Genomic DNA, 25151 nt, shown 5'->3' with positions numbered 1-25151 from the left:
TACTGGTGAAAGAAAACCTTCAGATCCCTTATGTGGGGCTGTGCCTCTCATCCCCAGTCTGTATGTACAGTCAGAATTGTCACATCCCAGGTGCAGTTTAACTGCATTTTAAACTTCATGCAGTTGTTAACTTCCCAGATCTAAAATTTGTCAGGACCCCTTTATTTCATCTCTGCTTTCCTAGCTGTTGTTTAAAGCTTAAAGCTGTTGTTTAAAGAAGCTTGACTTTCTACCATTTGCTCCATGATGCTGCTTTTCCATCTACAGGTTCTTCTAACAATTCCTTTTGCCTAAAGGGCAAGACTAGCATTGCTACTTGTCAATGGAAGACCCAGACTAGATCTAAGCCCTTCTCTTCCTTTTCACAAACAGTCTACATACAGTCTGTCCATTCCACTCAAAAATTTTAATCATAATATGAAATCTACGATGAAATTTCATTTTGTGATTAAAAATACCAGAGATAATATACTCACAACAAGGAGACTTTCAAGGCCAGGCTGGATCAGGCCCTGGGCAACCTAATGTAGCTGTGGATGTCCCAGTTCACTGCAGGAGAGTTGGACTAAGTGACCTTTAAAGGTCCATTCCAACTCTAAGGATTCTACAATTCTAATGTAAGAGCTTCTGATTCATGAGGAATACACTAAAATACATGTCTTTAAAGATTAACATAAAACACAGCATATTTATGCAACTCTTTTCTAGTCTAATCCTAGGGCAAAATGTTAATATGAAACCCAAACAAGATAAAGCACAGCCTGTTTTACAGAAACTACCTGTATTCATCATACAGGATAAGAGCCACACGAAAATCTCAAGGACAGCACACCAATACCTGTGGGGAAGGAGGACTACCAGCTAGCACAGCCTGCTGTGGAATTCAGGGCAGAGTTGCACAGCAGCAGCTTGATCCATCCTTCTGGAAAAGGCTACACCATGCTTTCTTGCAATCAGCATCCACTGAATCACCTGCTTGCTTTTCTGCAACCATCTGATACCAGTCATCAATCACTGAACATTCCCACTTACATATAACCATCCTCCAAACACACACACTCTAAAAAGATGCATACTAACCTGGTTTTCATCATGAAATCACTGTAGGAGCCACACCAGTTGGAATCCAGCTTCTGCCTAGTCTTCTTTTGTGGTGTTGCAGTCTAAAGAAAAACTGCTATTAAAAAAAAAGGCAGAAAGTCACTCTGATCAAGTACTCGTATCAAGTCTGGTTACTTTATTATTATTATTTTTTTTTAATCTGCACAGTCAGTTAAAACAGTTAACATGATGAAAACAGACAACCACAGAAGCTTTAGGTACAGTATCTTAACACTGAAGAAGCAAATGACCACATAGAACCCTTTTTTATGCTGGTCATTTCCAAACAAGACAGGAATACATACAGAGGTCTAGTTCAGTGTAAAACCTGATGTTAAGCAGCAAGTTGCCCACAAGTTGCTGGACAGTATATGGTGTTTACTGCAGATAGCTACAGCAGCAGTGCTAAGTGGATGAACTGCACAGAATTAACCTTATGAACAAACATCAGATCACCATGATAACAGCCATAGTGGCTCACTAACAGGTTTGAATTATGCAATTCAGTCAGAAGCATTGTCTACATTCTTATGTTTTAACAATACTTTTCTTACTTTGTTCCACCAGTCCAAGCTGCATTTGTTCCAGCCTTCCTGACATTAACTGTTTAATTAACTGCCACATACAAGTAATCACTGCTTATTCAATAGTTACACAGCCCCTGCAACAAAAGTGATATGAATATATTTAAAATAATCAACCCGAAGTACATTCAATAGAACAGCTGCAATAAGGCAATGAACAGTTTCAAAAATAGATTTTACTAAACAAAAACACTCAAATACATAACCTGCTGCCTTCATAAGGTTTTAGCCTTGAATGGTTCGATTCAAAGTTAAGTGCTTATTCACCAGTAACATTTTAGAAGTACACCAGTAAAAATATTGAAAGACATGAGTATGTTGGACTGCCAGCAATCACAACCCAGGTCTTATCACACACAAGTGTGCTTTCACTCACGCAGCTTCATTTTACAGGTTAGCATGAAGTGCCCTGCACAAAGATATTATTACAGACTCTCCAGAAAAAGAAAAAAGAACTGTGTATTGACAGAAAATACCAGTATTACAAAAGTCTTCCTAACCTCATAATAGAAGCCCTTGGGCTGCTACTAGTAAGATTGTGAATGTTATACACTAGGCAGATACCATTATTGGCAGCTATGTCACAGCAGCTTTAAAAAAATAGCATCAGATGTTTAAAAAAAAAAAAAAAAAAAAAGACTGAAAGTAGCTTTTGGGAATGAAATGTACACTTACAAACCACAAAGGGATTTGTCTGGCTGGAGCAGACGAACCATCCAAAGATTCCACATCCATTTGTTTTCAACTACTATCTAATTGCATATTTAATCATTGTCAGCATTCAAACCTGCATGGATTTTCCTTCATTAACTTGTTCCAGAGTCTTGATTCTTATTCCCTTAGAGCTGCTCTGGCTAGCTATATTTATTGCTGTAACTTCACATTTCTTCACAGCTACGAGAAGCAGAGACCAAGTTAACTTACTTATCTCAGCTGGAGATACTCAAAGCATGAGCCTTTTGCCATCTTCACTGGACTTACATCTAGGTACAGAAGTGCAGTGGAGCGTTAACATTCCACATCAAGACCAAAAATAGAACTATCTCACTTGCAAGCCCACATAAGTAAAGCTCAAAGACAGAAATGGTAAACACTTCTCCTAAGAAAAGTGCTCCAGAACTTGGTTATCACTGCTGAGCTGAAAACCTCATTGTGTGAAGATAAACAGGTACAAGAATATAGTGACATTAAGTTGCACAGGGCAAACAACAGAAAGCAGCAGGAAAAAAAGAGTCAGATTGCTTTTGTTCAATTTGAACAGATAGCAATTTTACTCGTGAAGAAACATTATTAGGAGTTCCCTTGTCAGTAGTGAGGACAGAGGAAGAAGACTGTTGTATTTCTACATGTGTTTCAAGGATGTGAGCATAGCACTGTCTAGTCATGCTTGAAAGTGTAATCCTGTAATACAAAGCATGCTTATATATACATGCTAGCAACTAAAACAACACCTTTTAGACTTCCAAGGAAGGTCCAGACTAATTTTGTGTGCTTTAATGCTGAAACACCCAAATCATTTGCAAAGTGAATGCTCTCATTAACTTTCATTCACAGATGACAAATTAAAATAAAGGCACCAGAGAAATAGTCTTTTGCCAAATAAAGGTGTACATAATGAAAAAGATTAAATGTTGCTGCTTTTAGCTATGCAAGCAAACCAAACTTTGAAAGTTACATAGTTTAAACTCCTTAACAGCTCAAAGTACAATTTTGTTGTCCTGATAAACAGTAGTTTTTACACAGTGAAGCAATATCTAGTTTTGAGAGAGAAGTGAAGCCGTTAATGAAGCAGACATTTTGGTAGTTTTTCCCCCCTCCACACACGCAGAGAGGAGGGACCTCCATGTCCTCTTCCCAAAGATCTCATGCAGTCTTCAAGGTTGATGAAGAGAACCAAATCTCCAAATCCTGAAGTGCAGTGTCAGAACCACTGTTGAACTCACTCTCAAAAAGGAGCAACTGCTCGTTACTGATAAACATCAGTAAGTCCTCCACCAAACATGAGGTACCAAATTCATTGCTGTAACACTACCAAAGCATTAAAGTGATATCTACTGAATTGGTCAGAATGCCTTAATTGGTTCCAGGGCAAGACTTACACCTAGTATCAGATACCTGATGTAAAAGTGTTCAGAAGAGAAATACTTAGTATCCCAAAGCCAAGGATGACACTACAGGTCACTAATAAGTATATAATCTAGGCACCTTCTCCTTTCCAGCACAAGTTGGACTTCAAATAATAGGTTCAGGAGGAACAAAGAAATCTATCAGAAATGTTCTACCTGTAACCCTTCTTGTGTCAAAACCAAGAAAACAGGTCTCATGACCCAATTCCTTTTTTTAATGGAGATAACCAAAACCTCTTAACTGTGTTAATCTAACATCGTTTTCTCATATTTCATTTACACAGATATAAGTAACAAAATTTCACTTTAGAATACTTTCTAAAGCAGGATATTCTTTCAACCACTTTTCAAGTTATCACGTGTTCTCACGGTTGAAAAAATATATATATTCATATATACCTAAAGAAATAAAATTCAATTTCACTATATGTAGTTGCAGTGCTGTAAAGAAAAATAATTTAGAAACTGTTTCAAGTCTGAAATGTATATTATGTTCAGACAACTGCAGAGGCTAAGCCTATGGTCCAGGACCTGCTTTTCATGTGTGTGCAGGGACAAGAGCTACAGCAGCTGAGCATTTTTCTGAAGGAGATTTCTCTCCACCTCATTTCTTTCAGTATTCTTGGACTCGCTGCTGAAGCCCTCCCTGAACCCAAAGTAGTATGTATTGACAGCCCAGAACAAAGGTCCACGGGTATTAATATTACCTCTTACGTCAGTTTTTCAGTAAGAGCAAACCACTGAACAACACAGTGCAGAGGTGCTGAACCATTCATAGTTAGCCAGAAGTTCGAAGGACTATTTTAAGTTGTTTCTTCTGCAGGTGCCCTTCGCTGCCGAGCAGATTTCTGTCTACCTCTCTGTGGTGAGGGTGGAGTCTCCTGTTCAGCTTCTGTCTCCGAAGGCTCGTTGTCCCCTTGCTGGGAACCCGTATCGCCTATCAATTCTCTCAGGAACTTGAATTTAGACAAAAACAATTGCCAGACCACATACCAGCCTGCAGGAAACAAAGAAAGAAGGCACTGCTCAGTTACTTCGCACACACTGAGTCAGCTCTCAGGCAGAGCGTGTCAGAAATACAAGGAGGAAAAACAGAGAAAGATTGGCTGCCATCTTAATTACTCTCCATCCCAACAGTCCTGCGTCCTCCCCCTCCACACACACACACACACACACACACACACACACACACACACACTCTCCTTTCTACAGTCCTATAAGCACCAATTCAGTTTGATCAGGTCTGCCCTCATCCCGAAGCAAATGGTGAAGCTCCAGGTTAGGACCTGAACATATACTTAAACGCAATGCCACAGCAAACAGCAAGTAGGAAATTACACCAGTGCATACACTTAGGATTCAGCTGTTAGGAGGAAGCGAACTTGCATGGACACACCTAAAATACAGATGCTAGATTCAATACACAGAATCATAGAATGGCCAGGGTTGGAAGGGACCTCAAGGATCACAAATCTCCAACACCCTCTGCCACATGCAGGGCCACCAACCTCCCCATTCAATACCAGGCCAGGCTGCCCAGGGCCCCATCCAACCTGGCCTTGAACACCTCCAGGGATGGGGCATCCACAGCCTCTCTGGGCAGCTGTTCCAGCACCTCACCACTCTCAGAGTAAAGAACTTCCCCTGACATTCAAGCTAAATTTTCTCTCCTTCAACTTCAGACCATTTCCCCTTGTCCTGCTGTTATCTACCCTTTCAAAGAGTTGATTCCCCTCCTGTTCATAGGCAGATGTATTTATATCTTAATCTAACCCAGAACCTTCCTAATAAAGTCTCATTTATCTAAGCTCTTTGATAGAGATGCTCAAGTGTCACCACACTGAGAACTAATGCTAATCCCTTCCCCTTTAGCTAGCAAGTCAACTTTTCATAATCTAAACAACATAGATGTCCCTTAACTGCCCTTAAATGTCCCTTAACATAAACTGTCCCTTCACAGACAAGCAGGATAAGATTCAAGCTGTGATCCAAAAGTACACTATACATAAGCACAATTTGAAGTACCAGGAACCATTGATCTCTGAGCTGTAAATTAATACTTCATTTTCCTATCAGAAGGTTGGTCCATTCCAGCTTATGCTATTGATCAACACAAATACAAAGAGCCCTATTCAGCAGAACCAGGGAAACCTGTCCTCTCCAGCTACACAGCTGTCAGCAGAGAGTTTTCGGAGCATGGACAAACAGCAACATATGAAGCAAAGGGATGCACTAACAGGTGGCACTTGTGTAACTACAGCACCCTGATTCCTCCTCTTCCTCTGCAGCCGGAGTCATGCCAACACGAACAGCCATTACTTTGGACAAAGCAAGATCCCACCCTTTCCCTCTGCCCCAGAATACTCACATCCTGCAGACTTCATTTCCTCAACTTCTCTCCTACTGGGGAGTTGCAAATCCTAACCAAGTACTTCCTTTTCCATTGACATCCAATCCTTTAAATTATTTCTGACTCAACCAAATCTGATGTCTGACAAATGCATTAAAAACCCCTGCATCTAGAAGCAGCAAGTAGATGGTCTGGTGCCTTTTCCTGTCACATCGAGGGGTAAAAATTGAAATAGTTTGTTTGAAAACCACTGTCACTGAGGTGTATTTCAGGTCTCTTGGATCCACAGCGCTCTGTAAATTCTGAAGAATCAATGCATTTTCTCATAGCTCTAGAACTCATTAAGAAGGAATCAAATCCCCAAAAGCCACACTTATTTCCAGACCACATAGAAAAGAAAACAAACTACTACAAGTGACCACAAGAAACAAGAAAGTGAGACCTAAGCAGAATATTACAAACCATCACAAGTGTGTCTGACTCCACAACTTGCTGACAGATCTGGGATGCTACAGTTACAAGTGAATGAAAAGCATGATGTCCTACCAAGTCTATTTCAGCATACGGCAGTGGTGAAACTCTCAGCCACAAACTGCCCACTTCAAAAAAAATCCTATCTAAGATACCTGCAAGGTGAATTGATGTCAAACAGATGCATTACTGCCAGAGAACAAAACGGGGGAACAAAGCAGAGATACTCAGGAGCTTCCAAAAATGATGCTGTAGGACACTGTACAGAAACATGACCTGAGCATAGCTGGTGTAAATAAATACACCAGTAAGGAAGGCATTTAACTTTGGCAGGTTAAAGTGCATTACATGCTTCCTTTATCACTGCAAACAAGCCATTTAAAATGCAGAATTACAACTCGGAAGAACAGAAGCACTGAAAGATGGTAAGTATTCCTTCTTCAGGCTCTTTACAACAGCAGCGTTTCCCCCCCCATGTTTGGTTTCAGACAGGTCACAGCATCTGAAACCCAAAGCACCAAGTATCACAGACAGACTGCAAAGCTCGCTAGTTTAGGATAGAACCAGGACACTGCAGACAACCAGCCAGCACAACTGGTTGTAGCCAACAACCAAATAGACCAGCAGGAAGAGACAAGTGAACTGAACCTGGATGCCACACACGGAAAAGAAAGGGACAAGAGGCTTCTCCACTGACTGCAGGAAGGACAGCTGGGCTTGGAAAAGAATGGTTGGGACTGGAAGGGACTTGTGATATCACATCTTTAAGATTTAAATTCCAACCCCCCGCTACAGGCAGGGACACCTCTCACTAGACCAGATTGCTAAATAAGTTCAGTTTACTATCTCCACCATGTTAGGAGGAAGTTTTTCACACAGAGGGTGGTGAGGCACTGGAACAGGTTGCCCAAGGAGGCTGTGGATGCCCCATCCCTGGAGGCATTCAAGGCCAGGCTGGATGTGGCTCTGGGCAGCCTGGTCTGGTGGTTGGTGACCCTGCACACAGCAGGGGGTTGAAACTGGATGGTCATTGTGGTCCTCTTCAACCCAGGCCATTCTATGATTATATGTCCCCATCCACTGTTGCTTCTCCATCTTCTTTTCTCAACTTTCCAACATTACACTCCATGAAGGCACAGCCCTCCCCCCAAAACAACCTGATGCATCCACAAAGCCTCACAAGATCTCCCAGACGAGGAGGTATAAGGTAATCAAAGCAGAAAGATTCCTTTCTTTCACTTGTTCTCATTGCAGTGCCAGCTTGCATGGAAAGTTTAAAAGAAAAAATTACATCCAAAAGAAATACACAGTTAAAGCTGCCCATTCAGCTGCGACACCCTGCTGCCTGGGAGGTACTGAACACAGCACATCAGAAACTTCTTAGACACAAACAGACTCCCAAAGAACTGAAGACTGGAGGCAGATTCAAAGTACCGAGTTACTTCCACATCTGATGACAATGCATTGATTCTTCAGTCTCTTAAGCATGCAGCAGAATCGTAACACCAGACATCGTTCCATGCTTAGTAAATTACATGATGTATTTTAAAAAAAAGAAATGAAAAAGCTGACATAAGACAAGTGGCTGACACTGTAGTTTGCACATACAACACTGCTGGTCTGTTTGGGCAGGCTGCTTGAAGAAGCCCAATTGATTTAACTACATCACAAAATACTTGATCACAATCAGTCCTCCAGGACAACCGTACATCACCGCAATGCAAAGCCAGGGCTCCAACTCTTGGTACAGCCCATATCTGAATCCAGAGAGCCTGGACACCCTGCCAACAGCCGGTACTTTGCATTCAGGCAAAACAGCAGCTCCCAGCCCCTGCCAAGTTTTAAGCAGGGAGCAGCTGTCTCGCTCTGAATGCCACAGCTGGATGCTGCCCAAAGATATTTAAGCCACGTTTGGCACTACGCCCTCAGCACATCAACCCCTCCTATAAATTGTGATGCAATGTGTTCTGTTTGCAAAGTTGGGACTGCTAGTCAAAGCCTCCGTCCCCGACTCCCAAATATGCATCTATGAGGTATCACCATGTGAACAGATCTTATGATTTGACCAATAAAGCCACCTTTCCTGTGTTTCCCACAATGACTCCTAGTTTGCTGGAGAAAGGAGAGAAGCAGTGTGATCTAAATATTGAGCTACTCCCCCCAGGAGGTGAGGGGCACTGGCCTCAGACCCATTGTTTTCATGCACCTTACACAGGCCTGTAAGCAGAAATTCAAAGGGAAAGGGATGTCGTTATTGGAGTGTATTTCCATCTTCCTGATTCAAACAGAAGAGATGCCTAAGAACAGAACAGGAGTAATACTAATTGGGAAAAAGAAAAAAAGAAAAAAAGGTAGTGAGGCACTGGCACCATCTGCCCAGAGAGGTGGGGGTGTCCCATCCCTGAGACATTCAAGGTGAGGCTGGACAGGGCTCTGAGCACCTGACTGAGCTGTAGATGTCCCTGTTCATTGCAGGGGAGTTGGACCAGATGATCTTTAAAGGTCTCTTCCAACTCTGATGATTCTATGATTCTAGCAAGTGATATGGAGCACTGCTGAGCAGTAACCTCTGCTTTCTCAGACAAAATACAGCTTGCTGAGAAGGGAAGAGAGGTGATGCGGTAACAGCGCATGAGTTTAGAGGTCTGGCTTCTATTTCTGCCTTCACTATCAACTTCCTGAGCAGTCTTGCAAAATAGTTTTACCTCTGTCCCCGCTGATTTAAAAATAGGATACTACTATTCCAGCAGCAAAGGCTAATTTAGGGCTGTGCTATTATCAGGCTGAGTGAGCCCTGCATTCAAATACATGAACGTCCATGACAGAAAAACTTAACATCCATGAAGAGAAAGTGCACAGTTCTAGATGCTGACACGACATTTAGGAAAGCAGAGTTCTGCTTCATGCTCTGTGTTTAATATCCTCTGTGACACAGCCAAGTTGCTAATTCTGTGCCTTTTAAAAAGATGCACTGCCCCAGAGCACTCAGCTATGAAGCTGATTAGACTGAAGAAGGCATGCACTGCTCAGAGCACTAACAGCAGACGCCAGCTGATCTAGTGCTCGGTCCACCCAGCTCCTTAAGCCCTCTCCTGCTTAGTTTAGCATCCTCTAACACACTTCTGCTGACCGATAGCCAGGAAACATGCTCTGGCCCCATTTCCACTCTCAACAGTTTGAAAACTCAGCTTGAAATAAAAGGATGCCTTCTCTCTATTGCTAGCCTAATCAGGCACGGCTCTGCTCGTCTTTTGAGATTGACTCATTTCACATTGTCACAAAACTGTCCAGACAAAAGCACTGAAGTTACTGAGGCAGAATTTAAGACTGATGTTTTTCCACTTGCAACCAAGTTGCACTCCTGTACCTGCAATTTGAGACCTTTGTTTTAAGGTCATTTGCATCTCTTCAACACCGCCCCTCTGGTCTCACTCCCCAGACCAGACCAGCACACCTGTGTGTTGCACTGAAGGCATGTGTGTGCTTTCACCTGGCCCCACGTGTTAATGTTAATCCGTTGGGAAAACAAACACACAGTAAGCAGTACTGGAATTCACCTCGGCTGGTCTTCTGTTTCACCCCATCTCCTTCCCTCTGCGTGAACTCCTAGCAGCTGTAGAGGAGCAAGGAAAGCACTGAACCGATGAGACCATGAGAGAAACCAGAGCAAAGCAGTCTGACAGGATGGCAATCAAGTAGAAGCAATTTACCTTTGGCCCACTTTCAGAAGAGCGACTGAAAAACAGCTATGGTTATAGTCTCTGAATGGTTTCTGTGTCAAATGTGCTCAGTTTACAAATTCCACTCGCTGCAAGCCCTCACTGCTTCCTTAGCAAGTTGAGATCCACATGGAAAATGGCAAATGCAAGCATCCAGAAGCATTAAACAGAAGAAGAAATCGGGTCTCTTATTCAAAGTATTTCTGGAGACAAAAGTCTAATTCAGGCATAAACATTTGCTTTTGACGTGGCTGATGAACTGATCCTAATGACTTCCAATACTTCGTGCACTGAATTTTTATCTTCAGAAAACTTTTGAACTCGATGGGATGTGTGCTGTGAAAGCTTCAATAGTGGGAAGGATTTCACGTTTGTGATCCGTAACAAATTCACACCATCGTGGGACATCTCCTGGATGCTTCCGTCCATTGCTCTCTGCAAGCATTCACACCTCAAGTCCTTCTATATAGGCCACTCAGAACCCAAGTGGCAGCTCTTCAGTCTCTTGACCCTGTAAGCCCTTTTCTGAGACTGTTAAATACCTCTCATCAGATGGCTATAAAACATTCTTATCAGCTTAAGTTTACTCAAGCTTATATCCAACCGCTGTGGTGTCAGGTTTGTCAACTAATTTTATGCCTCACTGGCTGGCATGTACTCATATCCTGTCACACAGAGCACTCAGGACACACTCATCTCCTCAGGAGACCAGCAGGCTGTAAAAAACAGAGATCTATAGCTAAGAAGGCAATAAGAAACCACCTATCACAGCCACAATTAGCTTGAAGGTAGCTTATATAGCTTATATTCCAGTTATTCTAACAGCAGCCTTGACACAACCTCTGCTCAAATATTTCCCATTAATGGTCTTGCCACAAAAGCTAGAAGCATCCCACTACTAATTAGTAAATGCAGTGTAACACTGTGGGGAAAAAAAAGCATTAGCAGCACAGCATGAATTGCTACCTAACCCCACCTAGTCACTTCTAACAGGGCAACAGTCAAAGTGCACCACCCCCAAACCATTAAAGGCTTTCTGTGCTTAGTATCTTTAACATCTAGGTGTGTTTTGGCAGCCTCTGCAAGAAGCTCTGATATCGTAACACTGACAGTATGGCTTAGATAAGTTGATAAACTTCTTTTCTATGAGCTTCCAAAGGTGAAAGTTTTGGCCTCCAAAATACCCTTTGTTAACAAGCTTGCCATTTTCCCCTTGCGTAAAAGAATTGTTTTTCCTTAGTTAAGCCCGTTGGCTGATCATTTAACATAATGCACTCCAGTTCCTCAGTAATAAAGCAACTGAACAACTGCTGCTCGATCACCTTTTACACACTCCTTGGTTTTATTACTGTCATCCTCCCCCAGCCATGTATTTACCAGGCTAGACAGGTCTAACCTACTTAGAATCTCTTCATGCAGAAATCATTACATGGCTCTCACCACTCCATAAGAAAACTCCTGGTTTTTTTCCTTTAAATAGCGAAACAGACTGGTGGAGACATAAGCACACGATAGATCCCTGTAGCAGTATAACAGCACTTCCTATTTTACACTGAACATCTAACACTGGATTTCCCTATTTTCTTTCTACAAAGAATCAGCATATTTCAGAGGAATGCTTGCAGTGACAAATTAATCCCCTGCTAATCCTTTCTTCAGGATAGTAACTGTTCTGTTTGAACCTGCTATATTAATTATCCCACATAATTTATGGATGCACGTACTGCACGCTTAGGTTCAAGCGCTGTTCCAAAAGAAATGCCTCCTATTTTATGATGTTGACCCCTGACATCAGAGGCAGATGGTGGTGGTGTGGCAGCAGTGGTTTAACCTTCACACCATGGAAGTGCAGATGAAGCAAAGGTGCATCATTATATTCCTCCATGCAGAGGAAAAATGGCACCCATGACACTCATCAATGCTACCTGAACATGCCTAGAGACTGAACAGTGGATGTGAGCACAGTGAGGTGGTGGGAGTTTCAGCACTGCCAACAGTGATGTGAAAGACAAGTCACATTCCAGATTTCCACGTACATCTTTGCGAGTGCAGCATCCAGGCTCTTGCTCATGACTGGTGAAAACACAGTTAATGGTAGTGTCCACATTAGAAAACAGTGGTTTGTAGCTAAGAATTTGCTCTATCAAACAGTGTTATTGTTCTCTTTGTTTATGTTGTAGCTCCCATTGAAACAAATAAGAGGCATTACTTTTAGAGTGCCATAGATGTTAACACTGCATTCCTCCTATCATTTCATTATCCAGTCTCTTGATCTTGCAAAATCTTTCCACAATGCTTCACAGCTTTGAGTACAACCAACTTTTTTAAGCATCAGGTGTCAGCAGAGTCTTCATTTGCCTCACTGTGTTTTCAAAAATCACTTACAAATCCACCAGCAGTCACTTTTTTAATCTCAGGAATGCTTCATACTGAAGCATAGTTGGGTCCAGTGTTGGTGGCCTTCATTTTTACTTCTTTTTGAATTCCATGTTCAACACATTGATCACATCACCCCCACACACACTACATCAATGCTTCCTTCCAACAACTCCAAAAGACCTCTAAAAGTTGTCCTTGCCATTTAAATAACCTTTTTCTCTACATCTAGAAAGTACACGTTCCATGAAGTCCTCTTTTCCTCTTTGGTTATTTTTTATATGTGGAACCAAGCATTGCTCTCAGCCTATTCCAGCCAAGACAGAATCAAGAATGGTTAAGGTTGGAAAAGACCAGTGAGATCAATAAGTTCAACTGCCAACCCACCCCACCATGCCCACTAACCATGCTCCGCAGTGCCACATCCACACAGCTTTTGACCACCTCCAGGTGACTCCACCACCTCCCTGGGCAATCTGCTTCAGAACCTCATCGCTCTCTCCAAGAAGAAATCTTCCTTAATATTCAATCTGAACAACAACTGCTGCACTGTGCATCGCCACCAGTCTGACCACCAGTTACCTGGGGGAAGAGGGCACACCTTGCCACAACGCCCTTTCAGCTGTAGAGAGCAGTGAGGTCTCTCCTGAGCCTCTTCATCTCCAAGCTAAACAATCTCCATTCCCTCAGCAACTCTCCATCAGACCCTTTCACCCCCTCACGCAACGGTACAGAGATGAGCCAGAAGAGCTGAGAACACTGCAGACAGGCCGCAGAAACACAGAGCTCGCAAAAGTCCCCCCCAGCTCATCGATATTTTCCCACCGAACCACGTCCCTCCGTACAACACCGACACGTTTCTTCAACGCCTCCGACCACGCCGCACAGAGATGCCGGCTCCGTTTTGGGCACTCACCGCACAGCATGAAGAGCAGCACGCAGGCCAGGGTTGCCACGATCACCAGCAGGGTCAGCCCGATGCTCTGCCACATGCTGCCGGGCCCTTCCCCACCGCCACGAGCGGGGCCCGACTCCCGACGCCGGCGGCTCGGCGGCCCGCTCGCCCCTCAAGCAGGGCCCGACCCGGACCGGCGGCGCCGCTGGGCACGGACAAAAGCCCGAAGGTTACGGGGCGAAGGCAGCGCCTCGCACGGCCGCCCGCTGCCCCGGAGGAAGAACCGGCAGAGCCCAGCGCCAGCCGAGCCGGCGGCGGGGCGGGCTTTGGAGCGCGGCGTGGTGACGCGCGCGGAGCGCGGAGCATGCCGGGAAACGTAGTTCCGCTCCCCGGGGGCGGGCGGGCTCCGAAGGCAGGGCAGACTACAATTCCCAGCGTGCCCCGCGACGCCGAGCGAGCTCCCGCGGGCGGAGCGTGTGCCCGCGTTATCGCCGCCGCCTTCGGTACGCGGCGTTTGCGTGCGGCGTTACAGCGGGGAGCCTGGGCGTCTGCCGAGGCAGCGTTCTTACACCCGCACCACCCCGCTGCGGTTCCAGTTCTGCGTGACCTTGGTGCCCGTGCCCTCTGCTGACGCTGCAGCTGCCTTCCCCCAGAGAAATCAGGTTACCAGGAGCCCTGCGATAAGGGCGGTGCTCCTGGCCGGCTCTGACCTCGCCCTTAGCACCGCAGTACGGTTATCAGCTTCCCTTCCAGCCCGGGATGCATTCCTAACGTTTATAGAACGCGTGCTAAATCCACTGCTGTACAATGCTGTGAAGATGTCACCGCTGCAGTGGGATGTCACAGAAAAGCCAGTCCATTTCCCTTCGTGTTTCTTATATGGTTTGTCTTAAAATCCCCCCTTCCAACTGAAGCCAAAATTTGTGCTTTTGCTGCCCACTGAGCGTCCCACCTGCATCCCCCTTTCAGGATACCTCCAACCCCAGAGTACTCACACACGCAATCATGGTATGGCCTGGGTTGAAAAGGACCACAGTGCTCATCCAGTTCCAACCCCCTGCTGTATGCAGGGTCACCAACCAGCAGACCAGGCTGCCCAGAGCCACATCCAGCCTGGCCTTGAAATCCCCCACTCAGCTACCTAAAGCTGCTGTCACTTCACCAGCTCAGCACCTGAGTTCCATCTTCCCATTTCAGCCTTTCTCTCCCAGCAGCCCCAGCCCTGGTTAATGCCCTGCCAAACCCACCTGTCACATCATGCAAGCGTTGTCCTACCTGAAACACCTTTCCTGATGTGTCTCAATAACCGAATACTGTGACATGTCTCCTCGTCTTTCACTCTAAATTGTTACACGCATGCTTAAGCAAGATTTCTTCTGTATTGCAAACAAACAAGGCAGTAACAGTTACCACCATATTAACTTCTGAAGAAACAAATAAGTTCCCTCCTAGCTACGCTGCTCTGTTTCTCTAATTTCTTACTTCTCATGAGTGGTTAGAACAAATTCTATGGGTATGGAACTGGAATGTTCTCTGTCCTGTAAAACAGCTGTCGCATTTTGGAGCTATTCAAAAATGTTGTATACATCATTATACAGCTCCAAACAGTTTTATGATTAGCAGTTAATTAATTCACATCGCGTCCCCAAACCACATCACAGAGCCCCTCAGCACCCACAGACTGATGAAAAAATATTATCCTGGTATGAAGTCATCCCAGAGTGATAAATATACACCATAATGATACCATCCAAGGCAGTATGCTAGGAAATAAAGATGAAAGCAGCTAACAATTACATTTTTCATATTACACTGCACAGGCAGACAGCTTTTTAATCAACATGTCTTCAGTGTGGAAAACCTTAGCTTTATTTAAACGTGCCAAACATACAAAATGAAGGGGTGTCAGGCTTGAATGCAAGCCAGCTCCAAATAGTAAATTCTCTTAGTTTGAAAGAACTAGCTCATAAACTGAAGCTGATATCATTTTGGTTGCTGGTACTAGCTGGTCTGAAACATTCATCTTCTGCCAATTAAAACTTTCTCAAGTTATACTACAAGAAATGCTCTCCCAAAGTTGGTCCTCCTTTACTAGAAGCAAGTCTTCTGTGCTCCAGACTTTCTGCTTTCAGTGGCCTGTTGTTGCTGGAGGTCAATACTGATGTAGGACTGAAGTTGTCCTCAGCACTGACAACAAGCCAGTAAAAAAGGCTGTATAAAAGGCATTATGGTTGAAACGGTTAAACAAGCAAATCCTCATGGGCACAGAGAAGAGATAACTGTGGATGTTACATTTTAACCAAGCCACAAGATAAAAGGAGAAGCACTTCCTCCTCCAATCATTTGGAGAATAGAATCTTAGTTATCTGATTTTTACCTAAGGCTATAAAGCCTTTCCTATGGACCACATCTGTGTCAAATGACACACGTATGAAGATTTCTATCTGAATGAAAAACAAACAACAACAACAACAAGCCAATAATATTGCATGTATGTATTTATTATATGCCATGGGGCAGGACGACTACCTTGACAATAACCCAGCATCTGGCATGGATTTCACAGAGCAGCACTGATGTGCAGTGTTGCAAATAAGCCAGCTAAAGACTAGCTGTAATCCAGTTTCTGAAGGCACAGTCCTTATCTAAAGGGTGTGAAAGCCAATGCACCCAGACCAACCAGTTCCTTCACAGCAAGCAGTTAACCAGTGCTTATGTTTGTGCTGCAAAACAAGATGAGGGATGTTCTCACCTGTCACTCATCAGGTTGAATGAAACATGTTCTAAGTATCAACTGCTTTTGGACTTGCCCCTTTTGGCCTTCTTTTCAGCTCATGTGTGGGGAAAATTTTATGTTTTGCTTGCATTTAATTTATTTGTAGCACAGCTTTCACTGATGTCAGTTGCAGCTGTAAGTGCTCAGCACTTTGACAAATCTACACTGAATTACCCTAAGGCAACAGCAGAAGGAAGAAAAAATCATTAACTAGCTCTAGAAAATAAAAATATTTAAATGATTGACCCATAATCATATGAAAATTATGTTATATAATCAGTGTATTCTAGTCCTCCTAAAGAATTTCAGACACTTAATGAGATTATCTTTTCTCCTTTTCAACACCCTTGCATCGTTCACAGCCTGCTTTTCATTTATCATACACTCTGTGCATTAATGAAGGAGGAGTCTTGCCAAAGGCTACTAAAGTAAATAAGGCTTATTTAAATGAATATGCACAAGATGAGCAAGCTAAAGTAATCCAGGCAGTTTTTGTTCTACCGTGTCCTATTTTTTAAATCCTTGTCTTGGCAAAAGAAATGTATTTAAAGGTAACTGGCAACCACACCAAATGCTTTAGCTAAAACTGCAAATTTGACCCAGTTACCCAAGAAGGTGGCTGAGTAGTAATTGGTCATGCAGAAAGTGCAAAATGTAGCCCTTCCTTCTACCCAGAATGCCCTGACTTTTAACATTATATAGTACTATTTCCCAGGGAAGGAGACAGAGAAGAGCTTGGGTGCACCGCTTTCCCTCCACATTACCCCATTCTATAAGCTTCTTGAAGAAGGACATGGTTCCTAATGTAGGTCTCAACACAGCTGGGCAATGATCCCCAGCTGGGACTTCTGTATACTATGATAATCCTAAATGTATGAGAGAAACTGTGCAGTTCCAAGCAAGCTACCACCGTCAGACCCTCACCAGAGATATCTGGACAATGAACAACAGAATGTCTAAGCACAGCCTCTTGTGTTTACCTTCAGCTTTTGGTTCAGAGCCACTAATCTTTTCCTGGTTCTTGGCTGATTTAAATGAGCAACACAGGCTATTTATACGAAGATGCTAAGTGTGAGATGGATGGGAAGATTCTATTTGTGGAAATGTATAAAATACCAGGCTGCATAATTAAACTATAACTGTGAGCACAGCCAGGGACTTTTCCTGGACGTTTTGCAATTGCATTCCAGCTTTAGCAGAGTGAATACCTGCAAGTATTCCTTTATTCCGAAAGAGGGTGCTAAAACACAATATGACAAAGCTGTGCAATCCCTCAAATTAATACTTTCTGCAGCATATATTATGGCTTAGTTTTTATTTTACAATCCCGCAGCTGCAGTTTAATACAATGTTTAGTTTTACATTTACAGGCATATTACACCAGCTATAGTTTCAAAAACTAAAAACATTGTAAAAAAAGTTTTGTATTATTTCTGTGTGCTGAGGCAGGGTTTGGATTCACCTGTTTTGCATGGAAGGTGACACCATGCATTTGGTTGGATCCCAGGCACCAAGCATAGCAGATATGTGGCAGGCATGTTATCTTTGAGTGGTTGCTGAACAGCACGTTCTGCTGCAAGAGCAGGCAGAAAAATAAGTCAACGTGTGGAAAAACAGAACTGCTGAAATTCCTCAGAAACACAGAGAGTAAATGGAGGCAATTGAAACAGCTCAGGGACAATGCTGTTACATAACTACTGTTCATGATGAAATACCACAGGGCATTAACTTGAGTTCTGCTGATGTAGGGATTGCTGCTGGTTGTTAGAAGCCACCTATGAAGGCTGAGGTGGGAAGGAACATCTGAAGGGCAGCAAAGATCCAACCCCCTGCTCAAGCAGAGTTGTCCATGTTACAAAGGGCTGTATCCAGTCAAGCTTTGGGCATCTCTGCATCTTAGGAAGTGCACCTTTGAATTGCATTGACTTTGGAGCTATCAGGTCCCACTTGTTTCCAGCTTAGAAGGAAACAGGATGGACAATGTACCATTGTCAATCACTGCTCTTCATCACTATCTCCTTCAAAACTTGGAATTAAAAGTCAGGACTTGCCTATTTCACAAATTTGCCCAGTCAACAGAACCTGTGCAAATCACTGAGAAAACTACCTTCTTTCCCTGAGCAGCAACCTCAAATGGAAGAGGTGATCATTCTTGTCTCATCAGCTCTGTTTCTAATTCTGTTGACAGAGAACACTGGTTAGGCACCTTAAGTGTGATGTTATGGGGAGTTACCAGGTTAATGTCATAGGCTTTTGGGCTAACTCTCATTGAGTGTGCTTAAGAACTGTTGGTAACAAGACTGCATGGAATCAGTTAGCAAAAACTAACAATTTTGTTATTTCTTTGTATAATGCCATTTTAATGATGTTTTTAGTATTTGAAACTACAGCAAAAAGATGAATGGGAGGAAAGGCTAGCAGGTCAACCTCAGGAACTGTGGTACTTTGGTACAGACTAACACACTGGAATTTGGAAGCTCAAGCAAACAAGCTTGAGTCTATAAGAGTGGGCTAGATGTTACACAAGGACATGCTTACACGTGAGACTGCTGGCACATCTCTTCTGGGCAGGCAAGCAGCACTGGGATGCTAGCCATTCTCACTACATTTGGTGTATCTGAATCTAGAGCCAAGAAAAAGCAAGTAGAGTAGCATATGAACAAAGCTCTTCAGGAGTGATTTGAGGTTTAGAACGTCAGTGCTACGTTTTGGATCAATACAGGCTTTATGCATCAAGCACACTTTAGTTTGTGAAGGTGCCACCTGTTGCACACTGCACACAGTCCCTTGGCTTGCTTCCATGGCCTGTGCCCCTGGCTCTGGGAAAGGCTGGTCACTGAGCTCTGCTTGGCTAGATTCTGAGCAACCAGAACGGTGCGGACAGCACTGGAAGCACTTTGTCATTTGTGGCACGTTGTAGTTGACAATTCTTTATGTCAAAAATAAAATTAAAATGGATAATTTTAATATTTTCGGAAAGATTATTTTAAATTCACAAACCAAAGGCTGTTTTATTAAATACTGGGGGAAAGACATTTTCAATAAGCCTTGATAGAATCATAGAATCAACTGGCTTGGGTTGGAAGGGACCTCAAAGATCATTAGGTTCCAATCCCCACACCACAGACATGCTTGCCAACCGCTACATCAAACAATAGATAGGCTGCCCAGAGCCCCATCCAGCCTGGCCTTGAATGCCTACAGGGACAGGGCATATACAATCTCTCTGGGCTGTCTGTCCAGCACTTCACCAGCTTCTCCATGAAAAACTTCCCCCCCTGACATCTTATCTAAATCTCCCCTCCTTTATTTTAAAGCCATTTCCCCTTGCCCTATCAGTATGTAACCATGCAAAAAGTTGGTTTCCCTGCTGCTGATAATCTCCCTTTACATATTCGAAGGCAACAATGAGGCCACCCTACAGCTTTCTCTTTTCCAGGCTGAACAAGCCCAGTTCCCTCAGCCTGTTTTCACTGGGGACCTCCGGCCCTCTGATCATGTCTGTGGCCTTCCTTTGGACTTGCTCCAATAGCTCCATTTCTTTTCTGAGCTGGGGAGCCCAGTCCTGGATGCAGTACTCCAGATGGAGTTTAAATAAATGTTTTATAGGAGATATAATGCCTTGCTTGCATTCAGATCAGAAATCACTTTAGAAGGTGTAAATTGTTGTCTTTGTTCTAACAGGCACAAAGCCTCCCCCCTTCCTTTTCTCCTGTTTAGTATCTGAGCCGTCACAGAGGGAGCCAGTAGCTCCCACTCTTTCACCTCTTCTCGGGCCAACCTAAACAAACACGTGGCTACCCATTGCCCCAGTTACGTAGAGAAGGGACATCGATCTCAGCTTGGCACAGCGCGTGGAAGAACCGAGGCTTCAGGTCAGGGCAAGTACGAGTGCCTGGGCACCGACCACACGCTCCCAAACCGACACCTCCGGGGCTGAACCCTCCCCGCCGTTTCTCAGGGGCGTCCTGCCATTCTCCACGCCGACTGCGGGGCGGTGGCGGGGCTTCATCCGTCGGGCTGCCGGTCGGGAGGCGGCGCGGCGGGCCGGAGGCGGCGCCTTATAGGGCGGGCGCGGCGGGAACGGCGGCAGAGCCGGGCCGCTACCCTGGACAGCGCCTCACAGCCGCGGCGCCATGGTGAGTGCGGGAGGCCGCGAAATGGCGGCTCCGGGACACGACAGGAGCCCAGACCGCAGGCTGAGCCCTGGCCGCGGGGAGGGAGCGGGCAGCCGGGGCTGCAAGGCGGGGAGCGGGAAAGGCAGCCGGAGGAGCGGGGTGGGGGGCGCCGGGGGTGGGCGGTGCGCCGTCCCCTTGGAAGCATGCGGGGGCTGCTCCGGTAGGTGCACCCCGTTATCTCCCTGCCTGCAAGCAGGTGCGTTTTTCTCTATTTCGAGTCGCGTGTGAGCAGCTTACATAAAGAGATTACTGCCGGTGGCATGATAATCGAAGTGTCCGCGCTAGCCATACAATCTGCCGTGGCACACTTTCTTTTTTTCCGCGTAGTGAAGTGAATGAACAATGGAGTTTTAGGTTCCAGTCTGACGTTTAGGAGAGTCAAAGTGGAACAGTGCAGCCATCTGCTTAGCAAGTAGGAGACTCTCTGCAAAGCGCATCGTGTCGTGCCGTCATGGTAACTTCCCGGAGGACCTCATCCCATTTGCAAACGGCGAGGCACGAAGCGTAGCGCTGACCTTACACAGTACAAGAGCACCGTGCATGTGTTCTGCACTCCGAGGCATAACAGGGCTGAATACCCCGTCCAAGCTTGTCGTATCAGAAGTGGTGGCATGATTTCTTCACAACCTGATTCTTCTTTCATACAACTTAACAGCATTGCTTTTTTCCCAAATGATTTTGCAATATACACTGTAATTTTTGCCCTTCACACGTACTAATCAATTTGAAAGCCCCTTTGCGGTGATCAGCTAAGATAGGAATGATATTCAATTCCATTAGTTAAGTCCTCTTCTTAACAGTCACCTTCTGTAATTCTGAATTTGTTTCTCCTATTCAGTGTGTTTGCAGTCCACTCAGAGGTATATGATAGTTAGGTTGCATATTAGAAGGAAGTTTTTCACTCAGAGGGTGGTGAAGCACTGGAACAGGTTGCCCAAGGAGGTTGTGGATGCCCCATCCCTGGAGGCATTCAAGACCAGGCTGGATGTGGCTCTGGGCAGCCTGGTCTGCTGGTTGGTGACCCTGCACATAGCAGGGGGTTGAAATTAGATGATCTTTGTGGTCCTTTTCAACCCAGGCCATTCTATATTCTGTGATAAACGGTACATAAATTTATAGAATTATAGAATCATAGAATTTCCCAAGTTGGAAGGGACATGTGAGGATCATTGAGACCAACTCCCAGATTCACACAGGACCATCCAAAAATCAGACCATATTCCTGAGAGCATTGTTCAGATGCTTCTTGAAGTCTGGCAAGCTCAGTGCCATGACTTCCTAGGAGCTCCAGAATGGCTTTCCACTATTTTACTGAAGAGCTATTTCTTATAGTGCTGGGTAAGACAGGAAAACAAAACATGACTAAGTTACTGATCTAGTACTTGATCTAGCAGTTGATAAGCCTGCTTGCAGCAGTGCGGTTGGAACCTGATGATCTTTGAGGTCCTTTCCAACCCAAGCCATTCTATAATTCTACGATACTACAACTACACAAAGCCTGAAATACCAGCCATTGATACCATCTCTCTTATTATATAATGGATTACAGTTACAGATAAAACTGGCGTTCCAGAAGGCAATGTGTGTCATTTATCAGTGACTGGTACAAGTAATATCCAGGTTGAGACAGCTTGAAAGAAAGTTAGAATAGCCTGAAACAGGTAAAGTATTTCATTTGGGCTCATCTCATTTGGACTGAGATGACATCAATCATATGGGTACAAATAAAAAAATGACAAATATCAACAACTTTGTATTCCTGCTAATGGAAATTATAGTTGACACTTTTCCCTAACCTATCATTTCTGTTTCTTAGAGCTGTTCCATTCAACCTTTGAATTATTCTTTGAACAGCTGGCAGCATTAGCTAGATACACGTGTTCAGAGTTACACATGAGCTCTATTAGCAAGTTTTTGCTCTCCTGTATCTCCAATTATCTGTTATTGCTGAAAAGTGGCTTAGATTTTGCATTATTCATAAATGAACGCATTCTGAGGGGAAAATGACCAATTTGGTAGAATCCCCTAACCAAAGGTTGCTTTGGCTCTAAAAGTTTGAAAGAGTGTCATGGGAGCATTAATGCCTGAAGATGAAACCCAAGCTTTTGATGAAAACTGCTGCAATGAAACTAACACAGGGTTAAAAGTTGCAGCTCATGAGTGTCTAGGTAGTCTTGGAGCTGACTGAGGGAAGAGAGGAGGATGCTACTGACAGTACCAGGAGCAAAGAAATAATAACCTTAGATTTTATGCCAAGAAGTATGAACACTATTTTATCATCCCTTTCTGAAGTGGCACAGGCAGGTATGTGTTACTAATGTCCCTTCTACTCTAAGAGTTTCATCAACACCATAGGCATTACATCGCTATTACTTATAGAATGTAGCATAACGACTCTTAAATTCATTTTCAACAGTCTTTGTGAGGCTTTCAGTGTTTCCTTTTTACCCCCACACTATGAAGGCAACCACAGTGAAATAGTTCTGCTTATGCAGTTCAATATGGCTGTGCTTACTTCAGTGGATCTAGGTCAAATTACACTGGCTAAGGATTTGGCTGCACCCTTGAACTTTAAACCGATTATAAATTTTGATTTGTCAGTATATTTTTTGTGGGGTCAAATCCCACATTTACAGAGTGAGAGAGTGTGTAACCTTGCACAGTGCATGGCAACTAATGCTTACAAAGAGGCTAGATAGCACTACGGTAAGCATAAACATGGGGATGGCATGACACTGTAATTAATAGGTTCAAGTAGCTCTACAACAGTCCAGGTGCAGATGGGTTATTTAGATAGAAGGTAGATTATTTTTTTTTTAAGTTTTCTAAGAAACTTAGGCAACCAGTGTAATTTGAGATTGATGAAGGATACCTAACTCTTCCAAGAACCATGGCCATCATGTCAGGGTATGATGCTTGATAAGTAAATTCTTATTTGCACAGCTTCTTATAAATACCTGTTATATAAACTTGCATCCTGGCCTTGGTGTTGACTCCTTTCTTCCCTAGGAATACTCCCCCCATTCTTTAAGATTGGCCATTGCATCTTCATTACAATCACTGTGACCTGTAAAAGAAACAAATATCCATTGTTTGTCAGGTACTTCATTTAATGTTAATTTTGTTTAATAGCATTTCTTGATTTTTATTACAGAAAATAGTTGATCAGATCCAAACGCATGTAATTTGAGACTCAAATCCATATTTAGTGATAAAGTAATATGCCACAAGTGCAGCTTGATTTGTCGTGGAAGAAAGGATGGAGATAAATTAGGAGGATAAAACTAAGTGTACCACAGAGCCAAGAGCTGCTGGGATGAGTCTGCCTTGTGAAGGTGCCGTGGAAGGGCATACGTAGCATTCCCCTGCTACACCAGAAAAGCACCACTTGGTGAGTCAGGGTCCTGCAGCACTGCCACATTATAAATGACACGCTTAACTCAGGCATTTCAAATTTATTAGCCAATTTGTAAGAGCTTGGCAACAGCTGAGCTTACAAATCCATTATGTGCATGCAGCCTGCATGCCTTGCCTTACCATGTGCTAAATACTTGAAGCACCCTGGCTTCATCTTTACCCATAGGTCCGCTGCCCAGCTTACAAGTAGGATTCAGCATGGAATCAAGTCAATATTTATGTCTTCTGTGGAGGCACTTACATACCTGGGTAACACAGCATAACAAACAAAAACAAAAAGAAACTCAAAGCTTTAATTCTGGAGGGGATGAGGGATCATTTTTTACAACTTCAGTTACATTGGCATTAATACTGAAAGCACTCTGTTTAGATGTCACTCTAACAACAACTAAGTGGGTTGCTTTTTTTCTTTTTCTTTTCATCTTAAATTCCTCCAGCTAATAACTTTTATACTGCACTGCGTTTGCTCTTTCCCAGTCAAAACTGACAGCAGTACGCAGTCGTTGAAGTCAGATGTCACAAAGTGAAGGAAATAAAGCCTGATGTCTCAGAAATAGCTATATGAAGATATGTAATTAGAGGACAAAAAAATGAGATTGTTTTCATCATTGCTGGGGAACATTTTGCTTCGTTTCCCCAGGAGGAGGACAGATATGGAAATGAAACAGTAAATTCTTCATATTCTGTGTCATTATTTGAAGGCCAAACACAGCAAGGAATGGCAGTTGGAAGTTGGGTGGCCGAGTTTCAAATAACTATCCTAAAATCAAGCATCCAGAATCTCAACAAACCATTCTTTTCTCAGTTCTTAAAGACCTGCTAAAGTAAGCCAGTCCCTAGTTATCATCCAAGACACTTTGCTGCTAGCAAAGGCAATGTACTATGCCAGTCTAACTGGAGTACCCTACAGAGATGAAGAGAAGTCTACAGTTGCTTTTATTTCTTCTGTGTGCCAGTAGCTCATGCTGTTACGGACACATGGTGTTGTTGGAGCCTCACCAAGCAGCACAGTCATTAGCATTTCTATTTTGCTTGGAGAGAAGCAGCTGTCCGGATGTTTCCACGGTGGTTTAAGAGTTCTGGACTTCAACATTCCGGTTATATGTGGATTAGACTCTGGGATACCTACTGTTGTCATTAAGGCAGGAAGGGCACTCA

General features: G+C 43.7%; 2 protein-coding genes across 2 annotated transcripts in view; one reads left to right on the top strand and one right to left on the bottom strand.

The window, feature by feature from the left end:
• Nucleotides 1-1222: 1222 nt before the first annotated feature.
• Nucleotides 1223-13832, bottom strand: SMIM13 (small integral membrane protein 13). Its single transcript, XM_048940675.1, has 2 exons — nt 13644-13832; nt 1223-4808 (listed from the first exon to the last, which is right to left on the bottom strand). The coding sequence occupies exons 1-2, from the start codon at nt 13717-13719 to the stop codon at nt 4615-4617; spliced, it is 270 nt and encodes an 89-aa protein (XP_048796632.1). The 5' UTR covers nt 13720-13832; the 3' UTR covers nt 1223-4614.
• Nucleotides 13833-20258: 6426 nt separating this feature from the next.
• Nucleotides 20259-25151, top strand: part of ELOVL2 (ELOVL fatty acid elongase 2) — a 37371-nt gene continuing 32478 nt past the window's right edge. Inside the window, exon 1 of the mRNA XM_048940670.1 lies at nt 20259-20537. Within this exon, the coding sequence (XP_048796627.1) occupies nt 20535-20537 (3 nt within the window). The 5' untranslated portion in view covers nt 20259-20534. The remainder of the gene's footprint in view (nt 20538-25151) is intronic.

This window comes from Lagopus muta, chromosome 3, assembly GCF_023343835.1.
Source record: "Lagopus muta isolate bLagMut1 chromosome 3, bLagMut1 primary, whole genome shotgun sequence".
Classification (NCBI taxonomy): Eukaryota; Metazoa; Chordata; class Aves; order Galliformes; family Phasianidae; genus Lagopus; species Lagopus muta.
The sequence above is the reverse complement of the archived record's forward strand: the minus strand, read 5'-3'. Positions and strand labels throughout refer to the sequence as shown.

What these genes read in the sequence shown, in the direction of transcription:
- SMIM13 (XM_048940675.1), bottom strand. Translation starts at nt 13,719, where the DNA reads ATGTGGCAGAGCATCGGGCTGACCCTGCTGGTGATCGTGGCAACCCTG. An exon ending in GCTGCTCTTCATGCTGTGCG is followed by an intron (nt 4,809 to 13,643) that starts GTGAGTGCCCAA and finishes TGTTTCCTGCAG; the next exon opens with GCTGGTATGTGGTCTGGCAA.